Source organism: Macaca nemestrina, chromosome 5 (assembly GCF_043159975.1).
Source record: "Macaca nemestrina isolate mMacNem1 chromosome 5, mMacNem.hap1, whole genome shotgun sequence".
Lineage (NCBI taxonomy): Eukaryota > Metazoa > Chordata > Mammalia > Primates > Cercopithecidae > Macaca > Macaca nemestrina.
In genome coordinates this window covers 40233879-40259945 of record NC_092129.1, presented here as the reverse complement: position 1 = coordinate 40259945, position 26067 = coordinate 40233879, and the positions used below count along the sequence as shown (strand labels likewise).

The 26067-nt window shown below is 36.2% G+C and overlaps 1 protein-coding gene across 28 annotated transcripts in view; it reads left to right on the top strand.

The window, feature by feature from the left end:
• The window catches only part of LOC105465661 (Abelson helper integration site 1), a 226516-nt gene that overhangs the window by 4375 nt on the left and 196074 nt on the right, over window positions 1-26067 (top strand). For 25 of the 28 annotated variants that reach the window (XR_011623395.1, XR_011623391.1, XR_011623388.1 and 22 more), the window contains 3 exons: window positions 1074-1137; window positions 2607-2731; window positions 25293-25346. Coding sequence is in view for 11 of the 28 variants with exons in the window: in XM_071096488.1 (XP_070952589.1) it covers window positions 1128-1137; window positions 2607-2731; window positions 25293-25346 (189 nt within the window). In the remaining 17 variants the exon portion in view is untranslated. Of the gene's footprint in view, window positions 1-1073; window positions 1138-2606; window positions 2732-12076; window positions 12158-12180; window positions 12373-25292; window positions 25347-26067 lie in introns of those variants that run through there. The other 3 variants (XR_011623396.1, XR_011623392.1, XR_011623393.1) reach the window with 3 other exon arrangements.

Genomic DNA, 26067 nt, shown 5'->3' with positions numbered 1-26067 from the left:
ATGAATGTGGATCTCCAGGGAATTGGAACATTAACCAATAACGCCTTGGGCCCAGTGTGGTGGCTCACACCTGTAATCCCAACACTTTGGCAGGCCGAGGTGGGCAGATCACATGAGGTCAGAAGTTCAAGACCAGCCTGGCCAACATGGTGAAACCCTGTCTCTACTAAAAATACAAAAATTAGTTGGGTGTGGTGGCACACACCTGTAATCCCAGCTACTTGGGAGGCTGAGGCAGGAGAATTGCTTGAACCTGGGAGGTTGCAGTGAGCCGAGATCATGCCACTGCACTCGACAAAGGGAGACTCCATCTCAGAAACAAACAGACCAATAATCCCTGAACCAGCTTTTCTTCTTTTTTTTTTTTAAACACTCTTCAGTTTTAGTCTCAATAACATGCATATTACGTTCTAAGTGTTCTAATGTGAGAATTAATATGTTCATTTTAGACATACACCACCATTTTTTAATAAAATGGGCAATTTAGTAATATACATACTGAGTTTAAACACGGTTTTGAGTAGTTCTGACACACAGTAATACACATCCAGGTTTTATTAAAGAAAGATGGTACACTTATTTGTACTATCCTTCTCTATTGTAGCAGAATTTTCAATGGCAGACACAGAGGTATTTAAATTCACTGTCTGTGAGTATGCTGCCCACAAGCATGCTTTAATGTATTAGTGAATGCTCTTAGGAAAGTCAGTCCTGCGATGGAGTTTGGTTTCTTAAAAGTGTGTTGAAATGTTCATTAATATATTGAAACATTTTAAAACGTTTATTAACATACCACGTTAGACGTTCACTGCCTTCAAAATGTTTTTTTTGTTGGTTTCAAATATATAAAGGCTTTCTTCATATATGATCCAGTTTGTTTCCCTTGATTTTAGGGCCCTAAACTGATTAAAATGTACCCAAGTCATAAGCATAAGGTTGGGATAAGGGAACATTGATTTATTGTTACACACTTAATGAAGTAGTGGACATACAATGGCATGATCTTGTGTGAATGTTTTGTAATTTTTATTTGGAAGTTCCATATTACAAATACATCGTCTTTGTTTCGATAGGATCCTGACTGAGTCAATGCTTTACATTCTCAGTCCTCTGCATAAAGCTGAGAGATGCCTACTGGTAAGACATTCATGAAATTTATGTATAAGATTTATATTTTATACATTTACTTTTAAGTTTGGTTTATTTTAAGGGATTCTTTAACAGATCAATGAATACAGTAGATGTCATTGACCAAATATACTACATTTAGAGATACTTATTGGTTTTGTATTCAGTTTTCCGTTTAATGTTGTGATTAAGGTTAGTATGTATTTAATGGATGGTAGTTTGGGACTCAGCTGGACAAGGTAAATACTGATTACAACATAGGGTTAGTTTTTATTTTTTATCGTCAAAATTGAATGTTTTACTCCACCACAAGCATTGGCAATCTTTTCTAAAAGGACCAGCTAGTAAATATTTTAGGCTTAGTCTCTGCTATAACTACTCAAGTCTGTGTCTGTCTCTGTTTTAAAGCATGAAGGCAGTTATAACAATTCTTAATCAAATGGGCATGTCTGATTTCCATAAACCTTTACAAAAACAAGTGACTAGCCTGCAGGCCATAATTTGCCAACACTTGCTCTAGAGCACCCATTCATTCAGCGTTTATTAATTTAAAACATAATGACTATGTACACTATGTCAGACCTCATAATTGTTGCTAGGGATGTAGTTATGGGGGAAACAGACGATATGTTTCTAATAATTATACAATTTCCATTTGGGTTAAGTGCTGCGAAGGAAGAGAACAACCTGCTATGTGAGAAAGATGAAAATTTAGATGAGTTTGTCAGGAGATGTTTTATTTACAGACAGCATTTAAACTAAAGACAGGTTAACACCAGCCAGGTGAGGAGTTAGAGGAAGTTTGCCTCAGAAACAGCTTCACGTGGGAAGGAGCTTGTTGTGACGGAGGAGCTAAAGGAAGGGTATTGTAGCTAGAACATAGGCATCTAAGAGGGTATTTGTCTTGACTTGAAGCCCTGGAGATAGATCAGGAGGTATGGAACCCTATAGGGCATATAAAAGACTTATTTTATCCTAAATGAAATGAGAAATTTTCAGGGGCTTAAGCATTATCTTATTGATGTTTTAAAGGAAAAACCTGTTAATGTTTGTGGACTACTGATTACAGGCTAGGCAGACCTTAGCCATTTTCATGCAAAATGATCTTTGACATAAGATAATTGTGATTTTACAGATAAGGAAAATTAAGTTTAGAGATGTTAAGTAACTTGTCTAAAGCCACATAACATGTAACTAACAGTGGTAGATGCTACTGTTTATCAGAAATAAAAAGTTAACTTGGCAAAGGAGACTTTTAGAGTGAGTGGCCAAAAAGGTCAGAGGGATACAGGTGAACGTTGTGATCACTAAAGTCAAAACAAAAAGTATTTTAAGAAGGAAAGACTGGTGAGTTTTTCTAATGTAGCTAGAGAACTCATGCCGGTATTTACAAGACTTTATTTCTTAACATAATAGTAGTGTAGATTATGTGTTATAATAGAGTCGTTTACAAAATGACATGACTCTATCTTTTGTAGCTGAGAGTGAAGCAAAAGTAAAAACCAAAGTTCGCTTTGAAGAACTGCTTAAGACTCACAGTGATCTAACGCGTGAGAAGAAAAAACTGAAGAAAAAACTTGTCAAGTCTGGAGAAAACATCTCAGTAAGTAAATGATCATTGGGTAATGGTGATTTACATATCTGCATAAAATGCAGATATGACTGCATTTCATGTTAAAATTCTAAGGAGTTTGGAAAATTAAAAACACTAACACTATGTCATGGTCAATAACACATGGTAAAATAAAGTTTACATTAGAATCAACATCACTGTGGAAGTATTGAGTTCATTCTTGAGTGCTGTCCTACAGGAAGAACACACACACAGTGGGGAGAATGATCGGAGATAGTGGGGAAACTCAAAACTAGCCATGATACCATTTTGAAGAAAATATTTTTAACCCATAATTGCGAAGAACTTAGGAAGTAGTATCTTAACTTCAGATATTGAGTAGCTTGTGCTTATTTAAGCTTTTTCTGTGTGATTCTACCCGACAGAACCGGGAGAAGTCAATGGCCTTAAGGCAATAATTATCCTTTTATGTTTGAGGCACACTTCCAAATGGTAGAATTTTTGGCAGCACACTTTAAGGGATTAAAAATACAGTGCTTAAAGTAAAGACTAAGCAAATCAGCAACTAACTACAACCTGATCCCCTTGGAATCACAAAGAGTCTGTATTGGCATCCACAGTTAGTGTACTCTACACCCTTTATACCTATCTCACTACTTCAGTTGCGCTTTTTACTACTTTGACTGTTATCTCTTCTGTCCTCACAGAAAAAAAATAAATAGGTTCTAGTGTAAATAATAATGTAGTTTTTTTTTTTTTTTGGCAGGAGTTTTATGCTGAGTTACACATCCTACATTTTGCTTGTAGTAAGATTTACCCCATTTTTTCTTAAGACCTGTTTATTTTAGTATTCTGTCTGGCAGCTGTCAATGTAACAGTATAAATTCTGAAGTGAGGCAAAAATAAGTACTAACACAGGCCAAAATCCAGCTGCACACATGTGAGGGTTCATAGTATATACACTGGTATACTACTGCACAAAAATTTCCAACTGACAGAGTGGGACAGATTAGCACTTCCATAGTGAATGCTGCTCTGAAATAGCATGTGCTTTTTCCGGTGGTACTGGTGTACAATATGGTAGGGAATAGTGACATGGAGGTTGAAACATTGCTTATTGGTATATGCCCTCCCCTCAGATGTAGTGGTTTATGTTGGGCAAAAGCAAAAAGAACCCTGGAAACAGTTGTCTGCAGAGATGTTTTATGCTCAGAGAAGAACCTCATATTGTGTCTCAGTATTAAAGAACTGGGAGTTGTGAGCCATGAACAAGACTGAATCTAAACTGATTTAGACCAAGGTTTAAATTAAGTGGATAATCGGAATAGGCAGAGGTTATTTCCATTTACCTAAAGTCCAGTTTAAATGTTGAGGGGCACATAAGTGTGAAATGACTAAACATAATTTACCCAGCCTCTCTTTGCAAACAGCAGGCCTGACTAGGCTTCTTTTCTTTCAGAAATAAGTACACTAGGAACAGATATTTGGAAAGAGATTTCCCAGCTCAAAAGAAGGGGAATATTTCTAGAGGACTTGGAGGAAAACAGAATATTTTTGACATGATTAACTTTAGGAAGTAAAAGAATAATACCTGCTTTCATTTGCTAGATGCCTGAATGCTTTCTATCTTTAGGCACTCTTCTAAACACTTTATATATATTCAGTCATTCAGTACAGACGACGAAATTATGGGGTTTTATTTCTTTGGAAGAGAAAACTACATCATAGAAGTTAAATAACTTGCTGAAAGTTACATCGTAAATGGTAGAACCAGGATTCAAACACTGAGAGCGGGAGTGCGGAATCCACTGCCTTAACCACAACCCAATATTGCCTATTTTAATGAAATTTGAAGAGATAGGACCTCTTCTTGAAAGAAGAACGGGGAATCCTACATACAAAACAGGCTGAGATGAGAAAGGGAGCAGTCTGAAATAAAATTAAGCGAGGAAAAAAGTCAAAATAAGGATTCATAATAATGGCAGGTTGATCTTATGTTCCAATTATATATAAGGCACAATAATAGTTTTACAAATATTATTTCTAAATCTTACTGTTAATCTTGCAAGATAGGCATTGGGACTCTTTTTTGGCACATGAGAAATTTTATAAACAGACATGTTAAGTGATTTCCTTAGGTCATATAGTCAAAAATAGGATAACCAGGATTTAAGACTGCAGTCTCTGCAATTTTAAAAGTACATGTTCTTTCTTCAGTTGCTTTCTTAAGACTATATCTCAGGCCTAAAATGATAGAATTGACACTATGTTTGAAAAATCTAATCAGTGAAGTGGGAGACAAATTCGAGGTGAGAAGAAATGACCAAAACTAAAATGAAAGAAATAAAGAATGAGGACATAGGAAAATATTTGACCCACAGATAAGTATTCCCGGACAGCACTAGTGGAGCAGCAACAATAACGAGCATGACGAAGAAACCTTGCTGAGATTTCTGAAGAGATGAGTCCATCCCGCATTCTAGGCAAGACTTATGAGATGAGAACTATATCTAGAAACATTCTTTTGTTTTTATCTTAAGAGTAAAATAAATATTACAAACACTTAAACAGAAAAACATATAATACATTTCAGACTTCTCTGTAAAAACACTAAATCCAAAAGACAATGGAGAAATATTTAGAGCATTAAGGGAAAAATTGTAGCCCGAGGAATCTAGTCACCTAAGTTGTTAGTCATTTGTGATGATAGTTGTAAACATATTTGCATTATTAGCGAAATATTATCAGTGTTCCCTCCCTGAAAAAAAAAACAAAGATTTAAGATTTATTAAAAATGTAGTACCATTTCTAGATAAGAATCAAAGTTAAGAATTTAAGAATAGAACATCTTAAGATCTTAGAGGGAGGGATGAAGAGAAGTTGGTTAAGGAGTATAAAAATACAGTTGGAAGGAATAAATTCTAGTAGTTAGTATTACAGTAGGGAAATTACAGTTAATAATTGTATATTTCAGAATAGCCAGAAGAAAAGATTTATGTTCCCAACATAAAAGATAAATGCTTGGAGTAATGGGTATGTCAGATGCTCTGATGTGATCATTATACACTATATACAGTGTCAGAATATCACATGTACCCCCAAAATATGTACAACTATTATATATCAGTTAAAAAAATTTTAATGGAAAATTTATGAACCAAAAATACATTGGATGAACTTTGAAATCAGTTAAATATGTAGAACTTTCTTAATTATTATATATGTCCAGAATAATTCCTGAAGATTTTACATTAGATATGTGTCTATGATAATGTGAGAGAACAGAACCAAATTATTTTCAAAGGTTAAGCAAAGCGTCTTAACTTAGGAAGAAAAAGTCACGTAACCATTATTCTTAACCATAGCGTATAGTCAAAAGTTATTATTTCATCCTAGAGTTTGAAATAAATAAAACAAGTGATAGATATAAAATAGATTATTACACTTTCTAAGTCATCTGAGTTAAAAAAATTAGATGAGATTTTTTAAAAGAATATAATGAAATAAGAAATTTAAGAGCAAACTCAGTCATGACAATAAATGTAAATAGTTTAAGCTTCCTACTTTTAAAAGTGGATTCAAAAATAGACTTTTAAAGTAATCAGGACCAGGCATGGTAGCTCATGTCTGTAATCCCAACACTTTGGAAATCCAAGGTGGGAGAAATTGCTTCAGTGCAGGAGTTCAAGACTAGCCTGGGCAATGTAGTAAGATCCCATCTCTCAAAAAATAACTTATCTGGGCATGGTGGCATGCACTTGTAGTCCTAGCTACTCGGGAGGCTGAGGTGGGAGGATTGCTTGAGCCTGGGAGGTCGAGGCTGCAGTGAGCCATGACCATGCCACTGCATTCCTACCAGAGTGATAGAGCGAGACCTTGTCTCAAAAATAGTAGTAATAATAAATAAAATAAAATATCAGATATTTTGCTTGCAAGATTCACACATTAAACAAAATGACATAAAGTTTAAAAGTAAAAGTGTGCAAAAATATAGACAGTTGTCTATGTTTTTCTTTCTGAAGAAAAACTTATAGCTGTCTCATTTATGAATGTGTGTTAAGAGAACAAAATCGCTATGTAAATATATGAACACATTGAAATTAATCATGTTAAAAGAATAATCTGTCTCAGCGATATAGTTCCCCCAAAGAACTCAAGAATAGCTTAATAATTGGATAGCAGTCAATATTAATGTTAGTGCAAATAAATTGAATAAAAAAATATAAAAATAACAAGGAAAACAGCTGTTGTATTTTTATTGGAAATAGGATGGTAATGGATTTTTTAGAACATTTTGTGTTCGTGTATGTGAAAGCCATACATGTGAGCACCAAACCTAGAGCATGCTGTGGGGTTCTCGGAAAATGCAAATCCATACATATACATGGTATATTATGTATGATTTCAGTAGTTTTCTGTGGGTCCCTTTGAAAAGGGGGACACCTAGCCTATAGGTTCTTCCTTTAAAATCAGGACCTGCAATGGAAGATGTCTTCTCATCATAAGTGTTTAATAATCTTGAAGTAAATATATTAAGGCATGAAACATAAAGATATAATAGCTTTTTTTCAATAGGTATTTGTCCATATTTGTTGCATAGCAGGCACCATAAGTGTTTTACATGTATTAACTCACCTAATTCTCACACACATCCTATAAAATCAGTATACACTGAAGAACTGAGGCACAGAGGTTAAGAAACGTACCCAGGATCATATAACTAATAATAGTGAATCCAGGTCCTACTGATTCTATAGCTTGTACAGTACAGTTCATAACAACTATACTGGCTCCCTGTTATGCCAGTGTATAGTGTACAGTGTGGGCAAATATGACGCTTAGTGAGGAGAACAAATGATCATTATTGATGGTTTGAATGCTAATAATAGAAAACCTATGTGAATCAACCTGTGTGAACAAAATAAGTACACAAAATTAACGATTATAGCTAGAAACAATAAGAAAATATTGGAGAAAAATACAAAAATTAACAGATAGATACTACATACATAGAAACTACAAAAGTCTTGAAAGATCTTAAAAGTAAAATTTCCAAAAGTACAGATTCAAATAGAAAACATTTATTAGTAGGTATTACAGATAGGTTGCACTTTATATATACCGGGTGTTTCCAGCTTAATTTTTAGTTTTAATTCAGTTGTAATAGTTTCCAGTGGATGATTTCTTTAGTTGCAAAATTAGGCTAAAGTTAATGCAGAAAAATACAACAGGAAGATTAACTGAAATATTTAAAACAAAAGGCCAGGCACAGTGGCTCACACCTGTAGTCCTAGCATTTTAGGAGGCTAAGACAGGCAGATCACTTGAGGCTAGCAGTTCAAGACCAGCCTGGCTAACATGTTGAAACCCAGTCTCTAGTAAAAATACAAAAAATTAGCCAGGCATGATGTTGTGTACCTGTAATCCCAGCTACTTGGGTAGCTGAGGCACGAGAATCATGTGCACCCAGGAGGTGGAGGTTTCAGTGAGCTGAGATCATGCCACTGCACTCCAGCCTGGGTGACAAGAGTGAAACTTTGAGGGAAGGAATTTTATCTCACAAACTAAAAATTACATTTCAGGTAACTCAGAAACTTAAATGTAAAAATCTTAATAGGCAGATATTTCCATAATGCAATAAAAATGACTGGCTGGTTTAACCTTCCAGTGTGTAAAGATATTCTGTTCTTAAAAGGGATAAAAGACCTCCCAAAATATTCTGGTCTCAAAAGGGATAAAAGACCTCCCAAATGAAGACAGCATTTTCTGCCTGCACACAGAAGACTCAATGAGTATTTGTTGAATGAATGAATAAATCTGATGTATAAGATACTTTTTTGTCAAAAACCAAACCTGGCTATAAGCCAGTTCACTGAGAAAAGTATGTAGTATTTTTATAGTCATAGCATTAATGCTCTTACATATAGCTACTGATAATAATTGCTAATATTTATTGAACAACTACATAATGTGGAATCAGAAGGACCTTCTGAGTATTTTATAATTATCCTATAATCCTTGTAACAACCTTATGAGTAAGTTTCATCCCTACTGTTAACTTGTAAGGAAATTGCATAAATTGATTCTATAAATGTTAAGATAATAGCTAAGTGAGCAAAAGGAATGAAAAAATAAAACCAGATACAAGAGAAAATAGCATTGACTAATAAAATGTGGTAATATTTTAAAAGAGGTTCAGATTGGAATACCAAGATATTTTTGCTTATCAAAAAGGTATGTAAAAGTTTATTAGTAGTATGGTAGCAAGCAAGGCTTTTTGGTAGAATGCTGGTGGAAAGGTTAACATGTGATATGGTTTGGCTGTGTCCACCCCCAAATCTCATCTTGAATTGTAACTCTCAAAATTCCCATGTGTCATGGGAGGAACCCAGTGGGAGGTAATTGAATCATGGGGACAGGTCTTTCCTGTGCTGTTGTCATCATAGTGAATAAGTCTCATGAGATCTGATGGTTTTAAAAATTGGAGTTTCCCTGCACAAGCTCTCTCTGCCTGCCACCATCCATGTAAGATGTGACTTGCTCCACCTTGCCTTCCACCATGATTGTGAGGCCTCGGCCATGTGGAACTTTAAGTCCATTAAACCTCTTTCATTTGTAAATTGCCCAGTGTCAGTTATATCTTTATCAGCAGCGTGAAAGTGGACTAATACACCGTCTTTGAAGTGGTTCAGGTTTTTCCAGCAGTATTCAATAGCCTGGTTATAGTTATGGAAATAAAGTTCACTAAATTTGAACAGTGCCTGCAGTTTTACCAGAGAAGTGTGATGGATAGGAAGTACATGAAAATGGTGGGTGGTGATTGAAGTGATGGATTGTGGGATCAAAGCATCAGGAATTAGATAAGAGGGGCTTGATAAATAAAGAGAATATGGTGGGCTCAGAGTGTAATAAACTGCTTATTATTTTACACTGCTAAGTCTGGAGTGGTTTGATACTCAGCAATAGTAACTGGAACAAATAAATATGAATTGCTAAGAGTAAGCACTCAAATTGTAGCTATAATGATTTTTGGAGTTGTATATGCATTTTTTTAAAAGGGGAAAGTTAGGCCATATTTTGCTCACTTTTATTGTGATACTGTATTATCTTGATTTTATCTTCGCTCACTTTATTTTTATAATAGTTCTTTTGTAGAGGTGATATCTTCTTCATCTTATGAATTACATTTTCTAAAACTTTTTGTATTGTGCACTGAATTGATTTTAAAAGGGTAGAAAATCTTCACCGTTTCCTAAGTATTAATAATATCCTTCATGTGTTCATTCACTTATATAAGTGCTGGCCTGGATTTAGCTTATAAATCTGTAATTACCTTGGCTCTGTCAAAAACAAATTTAGAACCCCAATGTTTTCAGGGGGTAACTAAATTTAAAAAACCTTAAATGGGCTGGGTTTGGTGGCTCACGCCTGTAATCCCAGCTCTTTGGGAGGCTGAGGTGGGTGGATCACGAGGTCGGGAGTTCGAGACCAGCCTGACCAACATAGTGCAACCCTGTCTCTACTAAAAATACAAAAAAAAAAAAACTTAGCCAAGTGTGGTGGCAGGCACCTGTAGTCCCAGTTACTTGGGAGACTGAGACAGGAGAATCACTTGAAGCTGGGAGGTGGAGGTTACAGTGAGCCAAGATCGCACCACTGACTCTAGCCTGGGTGACAGAGTGAGACTCCGTCTCAAAAAAAAAAAAAAAAAAGCTTTAAATGGATTATACTGGTTGAGGTAATTTCAGTGTATCCCAGAGCAAAGCCCAGCAATATTTAAAGGATTGCCAGCAAAATCCAGCCACCAACAATGTAAAATTTATAATGCCAGATAGTCAATCAAATCTACCAGGCATTTAAAAAAAGAAAGATAACCTGATCCATTACCAAAAGATGAGTCAATCAATAGAAACAGACTCTAGGAGAGGAACGGGAAAACATAAAGAAGGTGTAAAAGAAAGAAATAGAACATATTTCCAAAGACCAAATCATACTTCTACAGATTAAAAAAATACAGTATTCAAAATTTTTAATTGACTGCAGTTAGCATACTGGACAATGCATTAAAATTATCAGTAAACGTGAAGAAATAGCAATATAAATTATTCAAATCAAACACAAAAAAATCAGTGGTGGGCTGACATGGCCTATCCAGGTTTATGAGAGCTGGTTGTTAAGTATTAGGGAATTTTGTAAACTGGTTGTTAAACCATTAGTAACTTAAAATTGGCTATTTATGTGAATACTTACATCATGGAAGTTGGTAAACACTGGACTAGGCTTTTTGTTTGTACTGCCCTGTCCTCGCTGGAGAGTTTATTTAACAGCATACCACTAAAAAAGGCCTTTGGAATAGGAGTTGGAGAGAAGGAAGAAGAGAACACCAATGACCTATAGAACAATATTAGGCATTTTAACTTATGTGTACTTGAAACCTGAGGAATGGGGACCGAATACATTGGAAGAAATAATGACTAAAAACTTTGTAGACTGTGTGGAAACAAAACACCCACAGATCAGGAAAGCTCAACAGGTCATAAACGAAAGAAATATGAACAAAATCATACTACAGTTGCTGAAAATGAAGGATAAATTGAAAATCTTAAAAGCAGCCAGAGAAAATAAAGACTTTTTATGTGGGTGAATAATGACAGCAGACTTCTCATCAGAAACGATTCTAGCTAAAAGACAATGGAACAATATTTTAAAATAGTGAATAAAAAAAAATTGTCAACCTAAAATTTCTGTCCTCAAAAAGTTTCTATTTCACCTTCATTTTTGCAAGGAGACATATCTTGCAAAAATGAAGGTGAAATAGAAACTTTTTGAGGTGTACAAAAGCTGAAAGAATTTGTCAGTAAACCTGTAGTACAAGAAAGTGTTAAAAAAAAAAAAAAAAAAAGACAATACCAAGTAGACATTTTGATTTACAATAAAGAAGAGCACAACAAATAGTAAACATGATATAGAAGGATTTTCTCTTACTAAAAAATCTCTTTAAAAGATATTTTTTAAAGCAAGAATAATTAGTTGGTTTTTTTGTAGGATTTATAATAAATGGTGAGTATCCCTAACCTGAAATTCGAAATGGTCAAGAATCCAAAACATTTTGAGCATGATTATGCTCAAAGGAAATGCTCATTGGAGTATTTTGGATTTTGAATTTTAGATTAGGAATGTTGAACCAGTAAATATAATGCATATATACAAAATCCAAAGAAATCTGAAACGCTTTTTGTCTCAAGCATTTTGTATAAGGGATATTCAACCTGTATTTGTAGAAGTAAATGATTTAACAACGGTCTTAGTTTTCTGTTACTTATAACAGAATACCAGAAATGTAATTTATTAAGAAAAGGAATTTATTTCTTACAGGTTTTAAGGCTGAGAAGTCCAAGGTCAAGGGTTCACATCTGATGAGAACCTTTTTGCTGGTGAGGACTCTGCAGTCCCAAGGTAGTGCAGAGCATCATATGCCAAGGGGGCTGAATGTGTTAGCCCAAGTCTGCTTCTTATAAAGTCACCAGCCCCACCGTTATGATGATCCTCTAATCCAGCAATCCCCAACCATTTTGGCACCAGGGGCCAGTTTTGTGGAAGACAGTTTTTCCATGGAGCGGGCCAGGGGTGATGGTTTCAGGATGAAAGTGTTCCACCCCTCAGATCATCAGGTATTAGTTAGATTCTCATAAGGAATGTGCAACCTAGGTCCCTTGCATGCGTCGTTTATAATAGGGTTGATGCCCCTGTGAGAATCTAATGCTGCCACTGATCTGACAGGAGGTGGAGCTCAGCCAATAATGCTCTCGCCCACCACTTACTTCCTGCTATGTGGCCTGATTCGTAAAAGGCCATGGACAAGTACCGCTCTGAGGCCTGGGGTATGGGGACCCCTGCCCTAATCTGTTAGCCCATTAATCCATAAATTGGTCAATCCATTGATGGATTAATCTGCTCATGAGGGCAAAGTCCTCATGACTCAATCACCACTAAAAGGCCTCAACTTTCAATACTGCCAAATTATGGACTAAATTTTAATGTTTTTGAGAGGACAAATGTTCAGACGTAAGACCAACATAGCACAAAGTATGGGAGGAAATAAATAGAAGTATATTTTTGTGAGTTTCTTCTTTTTTCTTTTTTCTTTTTTTTTTTTTTAAGATAGGGTCTCGCTCTGTCACCCAGGCTGGAGTGCAGTGGTGAGATCACAGCTCACTGCAGCCTTGACTTTCTGGGCTTAAGCAATCCTCCCACCTCCACGCCCTCAGTAGCTGGGACTACAGGTGCACACCACCACATCTGGCTAATTTTTGTTTTTTCTGTAGAGACAGGGTCTCACTATGTTGCCCAGTCTGGTCTTGAACTTCTGGGTCCATGTGATCATCCTGCCTTGCATTCCCAAAGTGCTGCAATTACAGGTGTGAGCCACCATGCCTGGCTGAGTTTCTTAAAATATATGTGAAGTGGCATTATTTAATGGTAGAAAATTGTATTAGTCTTTTCTCGCTGCTATAAAGAGCTAACTGAGACTGGGTAATTTATGAAGAAAAGAGGTTTAGTCACCTTACAGTTCAGCATGCTATATTGGGGGGGCATGGTTGGGGAGGCCTCCGGATGCTACAATCATGGTGGAAGGGGAGGCAGGCACAGTTTTCACATGGCCAGACCTGGAGAGAGAGCGAGCAAAGGGAGAAGTGCTACACACTTTCAAACAAAGGGATCTCACGAGAACTCAAGAGAACAGCAGGAGGGAAGTCCACACCCATGATTCAGTCACCTCCCACCTGGTCCCTCTTTCAACATGTGGTAGTAATTCACCATAAGATTTGGGTGGATACACAGAACCAAACCATGTCATTCCACCCTGGCCTCTCCCAAATCTCATGTCCTTCTCACATTTCAAAACACAATCATGCTTTCTCAACAGTTCCCCAAGTCTTACCTTATTTCAACATTAACGCGAAATTCCACAGTCCAAAATCTCATCTGACACAAGGCAGGTCTCTTCCATGAGCCTGTAAAATAAAAAACAAGTTAGTTACTTCTGAGATACAATGTGGGCATAGGGATTGGGTAAATGCTCCCATTCCAAAAGTAAGAGATTGGCCAAAACAAAGGGGCTATAGGCCCCATGCAAGTCCAAAACCCAGCAGGGCAGTCATTAAATTTTAAAGCTCCAAAATAATCTCCTTTGACTCCATGTCTAACATCTAGACCACACTGACACAAGGGGTAGACTCCCAAGGCCTTGGGCAGCTCTACCCTGTGGCTCTGCATGGTACAGCCCCTGCAGCTGCTTTCAGCAGCTGGCATTGAGTGCCTGTGGCTTTTCCAGGTGCATGGTGCAAACTGTCTGGATCTACAATTCTGAGCTCTGGAGGACAGTGGCCCTCTTACCACAGCTCTCTACCAGGCAGTGCCCCAGTGGAGACTGTTGTGTGGGAACTCTAACTCCACATTTCTCTTCTGCACTGCCATAGTAGAGGTTCTCCATGAGGGTTCCACCCCTGCAGTGGACTTCTATCTGGACGTCCAAACATTTCCATACATCCTCTGAAATCTAGGCAGAGGTTTCCAAACCTCAACTCTTGCCTTCTGCATACCCACAGGCTCAATACCACATGAAAGCTGCTAAGACATGGGACTTTCACCCTCTGAATTAATAGCCCGAGCTGTCTCTTGGCCCCTTTTAGCCACAACTGGAGCCAGAGCAGCTGGGACACAGGGCCCCATGTCTCAAGGCTGCACAGAGCAGCGAGGCCCTGGGCCTGACCCATGAAACCATTTTTCCCTCCTAGGCTTCCAGGCCTGTGATAGGAAGGGCTCTGTGAAGGTCTCTGAAATGACCTGGAGGCATTTTCCCCATTGTCTGTGCATTAACATTTGGCTTTTTTTAATTTATGCAAATTTCTGAAGCCTAGAATTCCTCCTCAGAAAATTAGTTTTTCTTTTTAACCTCTTGGTCAGGCTCCACATTTTCCAAACTTTTGTGCCTGCTTCCCTTTTAAATATAAATTCCTGCTTCAGGTCATTTCTTTCTTTATGCAAATGAGCACAGGTTTTTAGAAGCATCTAGGCCACATCTGAACACTTTGCTGCTTAGATGTTTCTTCCACCAGATACCCTAAATCATCTCTCTGAAGTTCAGTGCTCCACATATCTCTAGAGCAGGGGCACAATGCCACCAGTCTCTGCTAAAGCATAGTAAGAGCGGCCTTTACTCCAGTTCCCAATAAGTTCTTCATCTCCATCTGAGACCTTGTCAGTGTGGCCATCTCTGTTCATATCAGTATCTGCATTTTGGTCATAACCGTTTAACAAGTCTTTATGGAGTTCCAAACTTTGCTGTCTTCTTCTGAGCCCTTCAAACTGTTCCAACTTTTGCCTGTTACCCAGTTCTAAAGTCACTTGCACATTTTCAGGTATCTTTATAGCAATGTCCCACTTCTCTGGTACCAATTTTCATATTAGTCCGTTCTCACACTGCTCTAAAGAACTACCTGAAGCTGGACGCTGTGGCTCATGCCTGTAATCCCAGCACTTTGGGAGGCCAAGGTAGGCAGATTACCTGAGGTCAGGAGTTTGAGACTAGCCTGGCCAACATGGTGAAACGCTGTCTGTACTAAAAATAAAAAAATCAGCCGGGTGTGGTGGCACATGCCTGTAGTCCCAGCTACTCAGGAGGCTGAGGCAGGAGAACCGCTTGAACCTGGGAGGCGGCAGCTACAGTGAGCCAAGGTCACACCGCTGCACTCCATCGTGGGCAACAGAGTGGAGACTGGGTAATTTATGAGAAAATAGGTTTAACTGGCTCACAGTTCAACTGGCTATACAGGAGGCATAGCTGGGGAGACCTCCGGAAATTTATATTCATGGTGAAAGGTGAAGGGGAAGCGGGCATGGACTTCACATGGCCAGAGCAGGAGAGAGAGAGAGAGAGAGAGAGAGAGAGAGAGAGAGTGCAAAGGAGGACGTGCTACACACTTTCAAACAATCAAATCTTGCAAGAACTCCATCACGAGAACAGCAAGGGGATGTCTGTCTCCGTGATTCATCTCCCACCACGCCCCTCCTTCAACACGTGGAAATTACAATTCAACATGAGATTTGGGTGGGGACACAGAGCCAAACCATATGAGTCTTCATAAATTTGTTTTAAAAGGATAGCTGAAAAGCCAATAATGATGCAATGGAATTGCCAAGAACTATCGAGAAAGACAGCTGGAAAAGAGGACAAAGCCAGGCGAGGTGGCTCACGCCTGTAATCCCAGCACTTCGGGAGGCCGAGGCAGGCGGATCATGAGGTCAGGAGATTGAGACCATCCTGGCTAACACAGTGAAACCCTGTCTCTACTAAAAGTACAAAAAATTAGCCGGGCATGGTGGTGGGCGCCTGTCGTCCCAGCTACTCGGGAGGCTGAGGCAGGGGAATGGCATGAACCAGGGAGGTGGAGCTTGCAGTGAGCTGAGATCACGCCACTTCACTCCAGCCTAGGTGACAGAGCAAGACTCTGTCTCAAAAACAAAAAGAAAAAAAAAAAAGGACAGAGACAAAGAACAAATAGGGCAAACGAAAGGAAATAATAGAATGGTATATTTAAACTCAGCAATATCGAGAATAATTTAAATGTGGATGGTCCAAATAGACCCAATAAAAAGTAGAAAGTGTCAGATTGGCAAATAAGAACCAACTATATGTTGATTATAAGAAACTTGCTTTGAATATAAGGGCATAGGTAGGTTAATATTTAAAGGATGGAAATATATACCATGCTAACACTAGTAAAAAGAAAACTGGAGTTGTTACATTGATATCAGAGAAAGTATATTTTAGAATAAGAATATTGCCAAAGGTAATAAGAAATCTTTTTAATGATAAAGGTGTCAGTATCAAGATATAACTGTGTATGAAACTCATAGCAAAGCTTCAAAATACACAAAGCAAAAACTGATAGAAATGAAATGAGAAATAGATAATTACAGTTAGATATGTTAGTATCCTCTCTCAGAAATTAATATAACAAGTAGACAAAAAATCAATAAGAAAGTAGATTTCAATAACGTTGACAAATTTGAATTGAGTTTTATGAGAACATTGTATCCAACAAACAGAATACTCATTGTTTTCTAGTGCGTGTGGAATATTCACCAAGACAGACATCATTCTGGGCCGTAATACAAGTCTACATAGCTTCATTTTATACATAAAAATTAAATAAAACTTTTAAATATAAAAGAAATGTTTTTAATAATACAAAATGTTTTCTTAGGCCACAACAGAATCAAATTAGAAATAGTTAACCAAAAGTTATCTGCAGTGTCACCAAATATTTGGAAATTCAATAAGACCCTAGATCAATATATTGAAGAAGAAAACACAAAAGAAATTATAACATATTTTGAACTCACTAAAAATGAAATTATAGCATATCAAAATTTATGGAATGCTGCTGAAGCATTACTTAGAAGGAAACTTGTAGCATTATATTAAAAATGAGGAATGGTCTGAGATCCATCATTGAAGCTTTCACCTTAAAAGAGTATGAACAAATTAGACAAAATAAACACAGGATAGAAATAAGAAGAGTATAAATCAGTGAAATAGAAAACCTCAGTAAATGCAAATGCAACTTTTTAAAAGAAGAATAAAATTGATTATCATATGTGGTGGGGATTTCCAGGGCCACCCCCAGGCTTGATAATTCGCTAGAGAGACTCACAGGACTCAAAAGTTGTTATACCTGCACCATTTATTACAGCAAAAGGATACAGATTAAAATCAGCAAAGGGAAAAGGTGCATGGGACACAGCCCAGGAGAAACCAGATGCAAGCTTTCAGGTGCACCCCCTAGTAGAGTTGCAAGGGACTCACTTAATTCCTTCAACAACATGTGACAAAATGTGCAAAGTGTTGCCACCCAGGGAAGCTCACCCAAGCCTTGATGTTCATGGTGTTGTGTAGAGGGCTGTGTGGGTTTTGTGTAGAGACAGTGCATTCAGTGCCTGTGTCACCACCCTCAGCCGCTCAGACTCCAAACCCCCAAAGCAAGAACACATGGTCACCATAAATCCCATTGCTGATATAAGCTTTCTGGTGAAACTGTTATAGTGAGGCCCAAGGCTTCAGGCATTTAGAAACACTCTTATCAAGCACAACATTTCAAGGACTGGTCCTAAAAATAGGCCGTTCTTGGGATTTGCAGCTTTTTAGCAACCCAGGCTCATGAGTTAACTGTTTTCTGTACTACCTGTAACCAGGCTGATCAGGAAACAAGGAAAGAAGACGCAAATGGCTAATATCAGAATTGTAAGAGGGTATTCACTTTAGATGCTACAGACCTTAAAAGAATAATAAGAGTATTATGAGTAACTTTATGATAATAAATTTAGCAGTTTAGATGAAATGTATAAATTACATGAAGGGCACAAACTACTGAAGCTCACTCAAAAAGAAATAGATAACTTGAACATTATATATCTTTTTAAAGAAACAGAATCGGTAGTTAAAAATCCTTTGTCAAAGGAAACTACTCCCAGGTGGCTTCATCAGTAACTTTTCCCAAACATTTGATGAAAAAATAATGCCAGTTCTATACAGACTCTTCCAGACTATAAAATAAGAGGGGATCCTTGTCCACATTTTTGTGGGCAATAATTACACGGCTGCCAAAACCAGACAAAGATTTCAAGAAAAATACAGACCAAAATCCCTTTTAAATATAGATGGCAAACATCTTCAGCAAAATATTAGAAAATCAATCTTATAAAAAGGATAATACCCCATGTCTGGGTGGAGTTTATGTCAGGAATATACTGTCAGTTCAGTGTTAGAAAAAACGTCTAATGTAATTAGAAAACTATGTGATCATCTCAATAAATGGAGAAAAAAGACTTGACAACATTTATTACTCATTCTTAAACCAACAGTAGATGGGACTTGTCTAAGGTAATGAGTTATCTCAATGGATTGTTGACAGTCAGTTATAGATTGAACTCCTTGTTCTACTCATACTCTCAGTACTGCATTTGACTAGTCTAAAAAAAAAAAAAGACAGTAACTTCCTCAACCTAATAAAGGGCATCTAAAAAATCTGCAGCTAGCATCATGCTTAATGGCACAAAACTGAATGCTTTTGCTGTAAGCTTGAGCATGTGTCAGTTACTGTGTGTATTCACAATTGTATTGGAGACCCTGACAAATGCAGTAATGCAATTTTTAAAGGCATACAGATTGTAAAGGAAAAAGTAAACTGTATATTCTCCGATTACGTAATTGTCTATGTTAATAACTCAAAAAATTTACAAAAAAGTGCTACTAGAGTTACAGATGGTTCTTATGATGGGATTATGTCCTTTGTAAACTGAAAGTATTGTAAGTTGAAAATGTATTCCATACACCTAACCAACTAAACCCCATAACTTGACCTAGCCTACCTTAAGTGTGCTCAGAACATTTACATTAGCCTACAGTTGTGCAAAGTTAATACCAAGCCTATTTTGTAATAAAGTGTTGAATAACTCACATAATTTATTAAATACTGTGCTAAAAGTGAATAACAGAATAATTGTATAGATACTTAGAAGTATGGTTTCTACTGAATGCATGTTTATGCACCATCATAAAGTCAAAAAACTCATATGTCGAACCATCATAAATAGAACCATTATGATTCAGGCACCATCTGTATTAGGGAGGTTAGCAGAATATATGGTCAATGTGTAAAAACCAATTGTATTTCTATAACAGTAATGAATCACTTGACATTAAAGTTTAAAATAATTTATAATAGCAAAAGAAATGTGTAGCATTCAGGGATAAATTTATCAAAAATGTTCAAGAGTTGTACACTGAACCCCTCAGAGTGTTGACAATAAAGACCTAAATAAATAGATATTCGTGTTCATGGATCAGAAGAATCAACATTGTCAAATGTCCATTCTCTGACAAGTTATCTATTGATTTAATTCAATCCTAATCAGTATGCCAGGAGACTTTTTTTTCTTGAAAATCTAAATGACAAATAGACAAATTAGCAATTACAGTTAGATCTGTCAGTATCCTGTCTCAGAAATTAATAGAACAAGTAGTCAAAAAATCAGAAATTTATTGGGAAATGTAAACAACAGACCTAGAATAGCCAAAACAATTTTGAAAAAGAAGAACAAAGTTGGAATTACACTTTCTGATTCAAAACTCATTATAAAGCAATAGTGATGAAGACAATCTGGAATTGTCATAAAGGTAGGCATATAAATCAGTAGAGCAGAATAGAATATAGAAATAGATTCAAATATTTATGTTCAATTGACTCTTGACAAAGTTGCCAAGGTAATTCACTAAAGGAAAGGATAATCTTTTCAACAAATGATCCTGGAACAATCAGATATTCGTATATAATAAACTTGGGACCATGTCATGTTTAAAAATTAACTGGAAGTAGATCAAAGACATATATATGAGCTAAAACTGTATAACTTATAAGAGAAACATAGGATAATTGTAACCTTGGGTTAAGCAAAGATTTCTCAGGATACGAAAATACGAACCATAAAAGAAAAAAGGGCTAAATTGGACTTTGTGAAAATTGAAAGCATTGCTATGGAAATGAAAATGTTTTATAGCTGTAGGTTTGGATAAAATATTTTTAAAGCACTCTCTGATAAAATGTTGTATCTAGAATATTTTAAGAGCTCCTACAGCTCACTGATATGAAAACAAACGGCCTAACAAAAAAGGGCAAAAGATTTGGACACTTAACTGAAGAAGAGCTATAGACAGCAAATAGGCACATGTGAAGAGTCTTGCTGTCATAGTAATTAGGAAAATGAAGTTTAAAACAATACTGAGGTACTGTTGCACACCTCATACAACAGCTACAAAACAAAAATTGACAGTATTAAGTGCAGGCAAGGATGGTAAGTAACTGGAACTCTTAGAAATTGCTGATAAAAATGCAAAATAGTACAGCCAGTGTGAGAAGCTGTTTGGCAATTGTTTAATAAGTTAAATATCTACTTATCTTGTAGCACAGCAATTCCACTTCTGGATATTTACCCAAAAGAAGTGAAAACATATCTAATGCTAGCACAAAACTGGAAATAATTCACATCTATTAATTGGTGTATGAAGAAACAAAATGTGGCATATAACTGTACAATGGAATACTACTCCACAAAAATGGAATAAACTGCTATAAATACAGCAACATGGATGAATCCTAAAAGCTTTGTGCTGAATGAAGGAAACTAGACACAAAAGGCTATAGATGGTATAATTTCATTTATGTGAAAGTCTAGACAAGGCAAAGCTATTGTGATACCAGATCAGTGGCTGAGTAGGGACAGAGCATGGAGGGAAGGCGTTAACTCTGTAACAGGATATGTGGAATGATGGAAATGTTCAATGTCATGATTATGATGGTGGTCACATGACTGTATGCATTTGCCAAAATTCATTTAATTATACAATTAAAATTGGTGAATTTTATTGATGTAAGCTATATCTTAATAAAGCTGATTTTAATAGCACACAAACCAAAGCAAAAAAACCCGAATTGTTTAAAGAGGTAAAAGATGGGCAAAGATATAATAGAAACATGAGTGAACAAATGTATTTGGGATGTTTCAAAATTCAAATATAATTTGATCCATGAAACTGTTGAAACAAAGGAGACTTTTTTTTTTTAAACAATGGTACAGTATGACTAGAAGTTAACAAAAGTTTATGATTTACAAACTGCTTGGGAATTTATCCCATAAAGCTGTTAGAGAGGAAAAGGAAATCAAAACCACAAAAACAGGCTATTTAAAAAGTAATGAAAATGTCAGTATAATGCTATGAAAGGTAGAGATGCTACTGAAAATACTTTGGGAACTTCATTCGCTGCAGTATTTAAAAAACAGAACTAAAGAAAAAGACAAATTAATAATATAAAGTCATAAAATTAATGTTATTAGTGCAAAGGCTGACAGATCAGTAGCAAATAAACAAAAAACAGCCTTTTCTGATTAGCTTGCCTGGAGTTTCAATTTTAAAATTTTTTCCTTGAGACTAAATCTTTCTTCTCTTTCTAATTCTTGATTAGCTCTTTTTCTAATTATTTCCTTCAGGAGTATACTCACAATTTGTATATATTGGTGCTACATTATTGGTACTCACTGAAAAAGTAGAAATAAAAATTTGCATATGTCCCATTTTAACATAATGGAAATTCAAGGTTATTGAGATATGAATGAAGTCATAGAAAAAGAACATTCTGAAAAAAATAGCAATTTTTAAAAATGTTATTTTATATTCCGGGATACATGTATAGGACTTGCAAGTTTGTTACATAGGTAACAAACCAATCAAACTGTCACCTAGGTATTAAGCCACACATGCATTAGCTTTTTATCCTGATGCCCTCCCTCCCCCAGATTCCCTGACAGGCCCCAGTGTTTGTTTTCCTCTCCCTGTGTCTATATGTTCTCACTGTTCAGCTCCCACTTAGAAGTGATAACATGCAGTGTTTGGTTTTCTGTTCCTTCCTTTTATCCGTGTCCCTTCATGATCTCTTTCCTTTTTATGACTGATTAGTATTCCTTGGTGTGTATGTACCACATTTTCTTTATCCAGTCTATCATCGATGGACATTTGGGTTGATTCCATGTCTTTGCTATTGTGAATAGTGCTTCGGTGAACATATGCACGTGTGTATCTTTATAATAGAATGATTTATATTCCTTTGGGTATATGTCTAGTAATGGGATTGCTGGATCCAATAGTAATTCTGGTTCTAGGTCTTTGAGGAATCGCCACAGTGTCTTCCACAATGGTTGAACTAACACCACCAACAGTGTAAAAGCATTCCTATTTTTCCATAGCTTCACCGGTGTCTGTTGTTTCTTGACTTTTTAATAATTGCCATTCTGACTGGTGTGAGATGGTATCTCATTGTGGTTTTGATTTGTATTTCTCTAACCATCAATGATGTTGACCTTTTTATCATGTTTATTGGCCACATGAATGTCTTCTTTTGAGAAGTGTGTATTCATGTCCTTTGCCCACTTTTTTATGGGGTTGTTTGGTTTTTTGTTATAAATTTGTTTAAGTTCCTTGTAGATACTAGATATTAGACCTTTGTCAAATGGATAGATTACAAAAATTTTCTCCCATTCTGGAGGTTGTCTGTTCACTCTCATGATAGTTTCTTTTGCTGTGCAGAAGCTCTTTTATTAGATCCCATTTGTCAATTTTTGCTTTTATTGCAGTTGCTGTTGACATTTTTTGTTATGAAATCTTTGCCTGTGCCTATGTCCTGAATCGTATTGCCTAGATTTTCTTCTAGGGTTTTCATAGTTCTGGGTTTTACATTTAAGTGTTGAATCTATGTTGAGTTAATTTTTGTATAAGGTGTGAGGCAAGGGTCTAGATTCAATGTTCTGCATGTGGCTAGCCAGTTTTCCTAGCACCACTTTTAAATAGGGAATCCTTTCCCTATTGCTTGTTTTTGTCAGGTTTGTCAAATATAAAATGGTTGATGTGTAGCCTTATTTCTGATGTCTTATTTCTGTTCCATTGGTCTATATGTCTGTTTTTGTACCTGTACCATGATGTTTTGGTTACTCCAGTATAGTTTGAAGTCAGGTGGTGTGATGTCTCCAGCTTTGTTCTTTTTTTTTGGATTGTCTTGGCTATATAGGCTCTTTTTTGTTTCCGTATGAATTTTAAAGTAGTTTTTTCTAATTCTGTGAAGAACGTCAATGGTAGTTTAATAAGAATAGCATAGGATCTATAAATTACTTTGGGCAGTATGGCTGTGGATTTGTCATAAATGGCTCTTATTTTGAAGTATGTTCCTGTAAGTACCTTGTTTATTGAGAATTTTTAACATGAAGCAATGTTGAATTTTATCGAAGGCCTTTTCCTGTGTCTATTCAGATAATCATATGGTTTTTGTCTTTAGTTCTGTTCACGTGATGAATTGTGTTTATTGATTTGCGTATGTTGAACCAGACTTGCATCCCGTGGATGAAGCTGACTTGATGGTGGTGGATAAGTTTTTTGATGTGCTGCTGGATTTGGTTCCCAGTATTTTATTGAGGATTTTTGCATCGATGTTCATCAGGGATATTGGCCTTAACGTTTTTTTCTTTCTTTGTTGTGTCTCTGCCAGGTTTTGGTATCAGGATGATGCTGTCCTCATAAAATGAGTTAGGAAGTAGCCCCTCCTTTTCAATTGTTTGAAATAGTTTCAGTAGAAATGGTACCTGTTCCGTTTTGTACCTCTGGTAGAATTCAGCTGTAAATCCATCTGGTCCTGGGCTTTTTTTGCTTGGTTGTTTGTAGGCTATTTATTACTGCCTCAGTTTCAGAACTTGTATATTAGTCTATTCAGGGATTCATCTTCTTCCTGGTTCAGTGTTGGGAGGGTGTATGTGTCCAGCAATTTATCCATTTCTTCTAGATTTTCTAGTTTATTTGCATAGAGGTGTTTGTAGTATTCTCTGATGGTTGTCTGCATTTCTGTGGGGTCAATAGGGATATCCCCTGTATCATTTTTTATTGTGTCTCTTTGATTCTTCTCTTAAGTGATTCTTGTATCTCAATCTCCCAAGTAGCTGAGATTACAGGTGTGCACCATCATGCCTGGCTAATTTTTGTATTTTTGATAGAGATAGGGTTTCACCATGTTGGCCAGGCTGATCTCAAACTCCTGACCTCATGTGATCCACCTGCCTCAGCCTCCCAAACTGCTGGGATTACAGGCGTGAGCCAGCATGCCCAGCCTTATTGATTTTTTGAAGGGTTTTTTGTGTCTCTGTATCCTTCATTTCTGCTCTGATCTTGGTTATTTCTTGTCTTCTGCTAGCTTTGGGTTTTGTGTGTGTGTGTGTGTGTATTTTGTGTGTTTTCTTCCTTATTTATTTTTACTACTTAAAATTAAATATTGCTTCTAAAACAGAACATGTGAAAATAAACTTTTTTTTAAAGAGAAATGTTATTTTTATTAGATTTGATTGGTGAAGTTTTTTTGGAGCCTATGGCATCATAATTTGCCCTCAAAGAACAGATAGAATTTGGAAATATATTTTAGGTGAGCAAAAGAGTCTTAGAGATGGTAAGATTTTAGATATGTATTGGGATACTAGTTCTTTCAGCATTTTTAAAATCACCTTTTTATGTACATTGGATATTTTTTAACTACTTTTAAAATATGGGGAGTTTCAAAGGTCAAACTCCAGTATGTATTGTTAAGTTTATTCATTTCTGGCACATTTCTTCATTTTGATGTTATATTCATCTTGTAGCACCCAATGTTAACATGTAACATTCATACATTACAGTGTAACATTCTGCACGACTAAATGAATCCAGAGTGTTAGTCCAAAATGTTAATCTGAACTTATATTCAGAGATTATTAATGAAATTCTGAAGCATAAATTATGAGAGTACTCAGCAAGTGCTCTAAAATAGTATCACTATGTCCATGTAAAAAACTAAATAATCTTCCCAATAATTACACATTGTTGAACATAAATTATTGAGTTTTTCTTTATACAACCAATCTACGCTGAGCTGAAACTTTGTTATTATGTCTTCTTTTTTAGCCTGACACTATTAGAAGCAATCCTCACTATATTAAAGAAACTACAAGTGATGATGTAAGTACTGCTGACACTAACAGCCTGAAGAAAAGCATGAGAATCACTAAAAACAAATTGAGGAACATACAGTCAGCAATGGTTTTTGTCCATTCTGTTTTTCAACACATCTGTTAAATTTTTATTTGTATTATTCAGAATTTTATTTTGGTATCAGCAGTTGGGTTTTCTTGGTCCAGTATGCTTTTGCATTTCTTTATTAATATCAATTATACTTATTTAAAATTCTTATTTATGATATGTATTTTCCTTTGGTGTTCATTTATTTATTGTGTTTGATTTGGTGGCTTTCCTTCATTGTGCTACCTTCCTTTAGTGTTTGTTAATTTTCCGTTGTCAAGCCATCTTTATATTTGAGAATGTCTGTTCTGTTCCTTGTTGGTTGTTTTTGACATGGTCTGCCTCTGCAGTTTGTGGGAATTGTACCTACCTGAAGTATACTGCCCTTTCTCTCTGTGCTGCCATGCTTAATCCATGGGTGAAAGTCAGCACAAATGGAGATGGGAAGCAGAGCTGTTCACCCCAGCTCCTTGACTGGTCATCCTTTGGTCTATCTAGTTTATGCCCTCCTCCTCCTTATATTACTTGACTCTTATCCTTATTTATTTTTTTGTATTAAAAATATATCTCATTATAAATAACTTGGGGAAAGAGGTACAAGATTATGCTTAGTCTGTCACTGGATTTAGCTTAATATGTAATATTTAGCAGCATTCTAGTG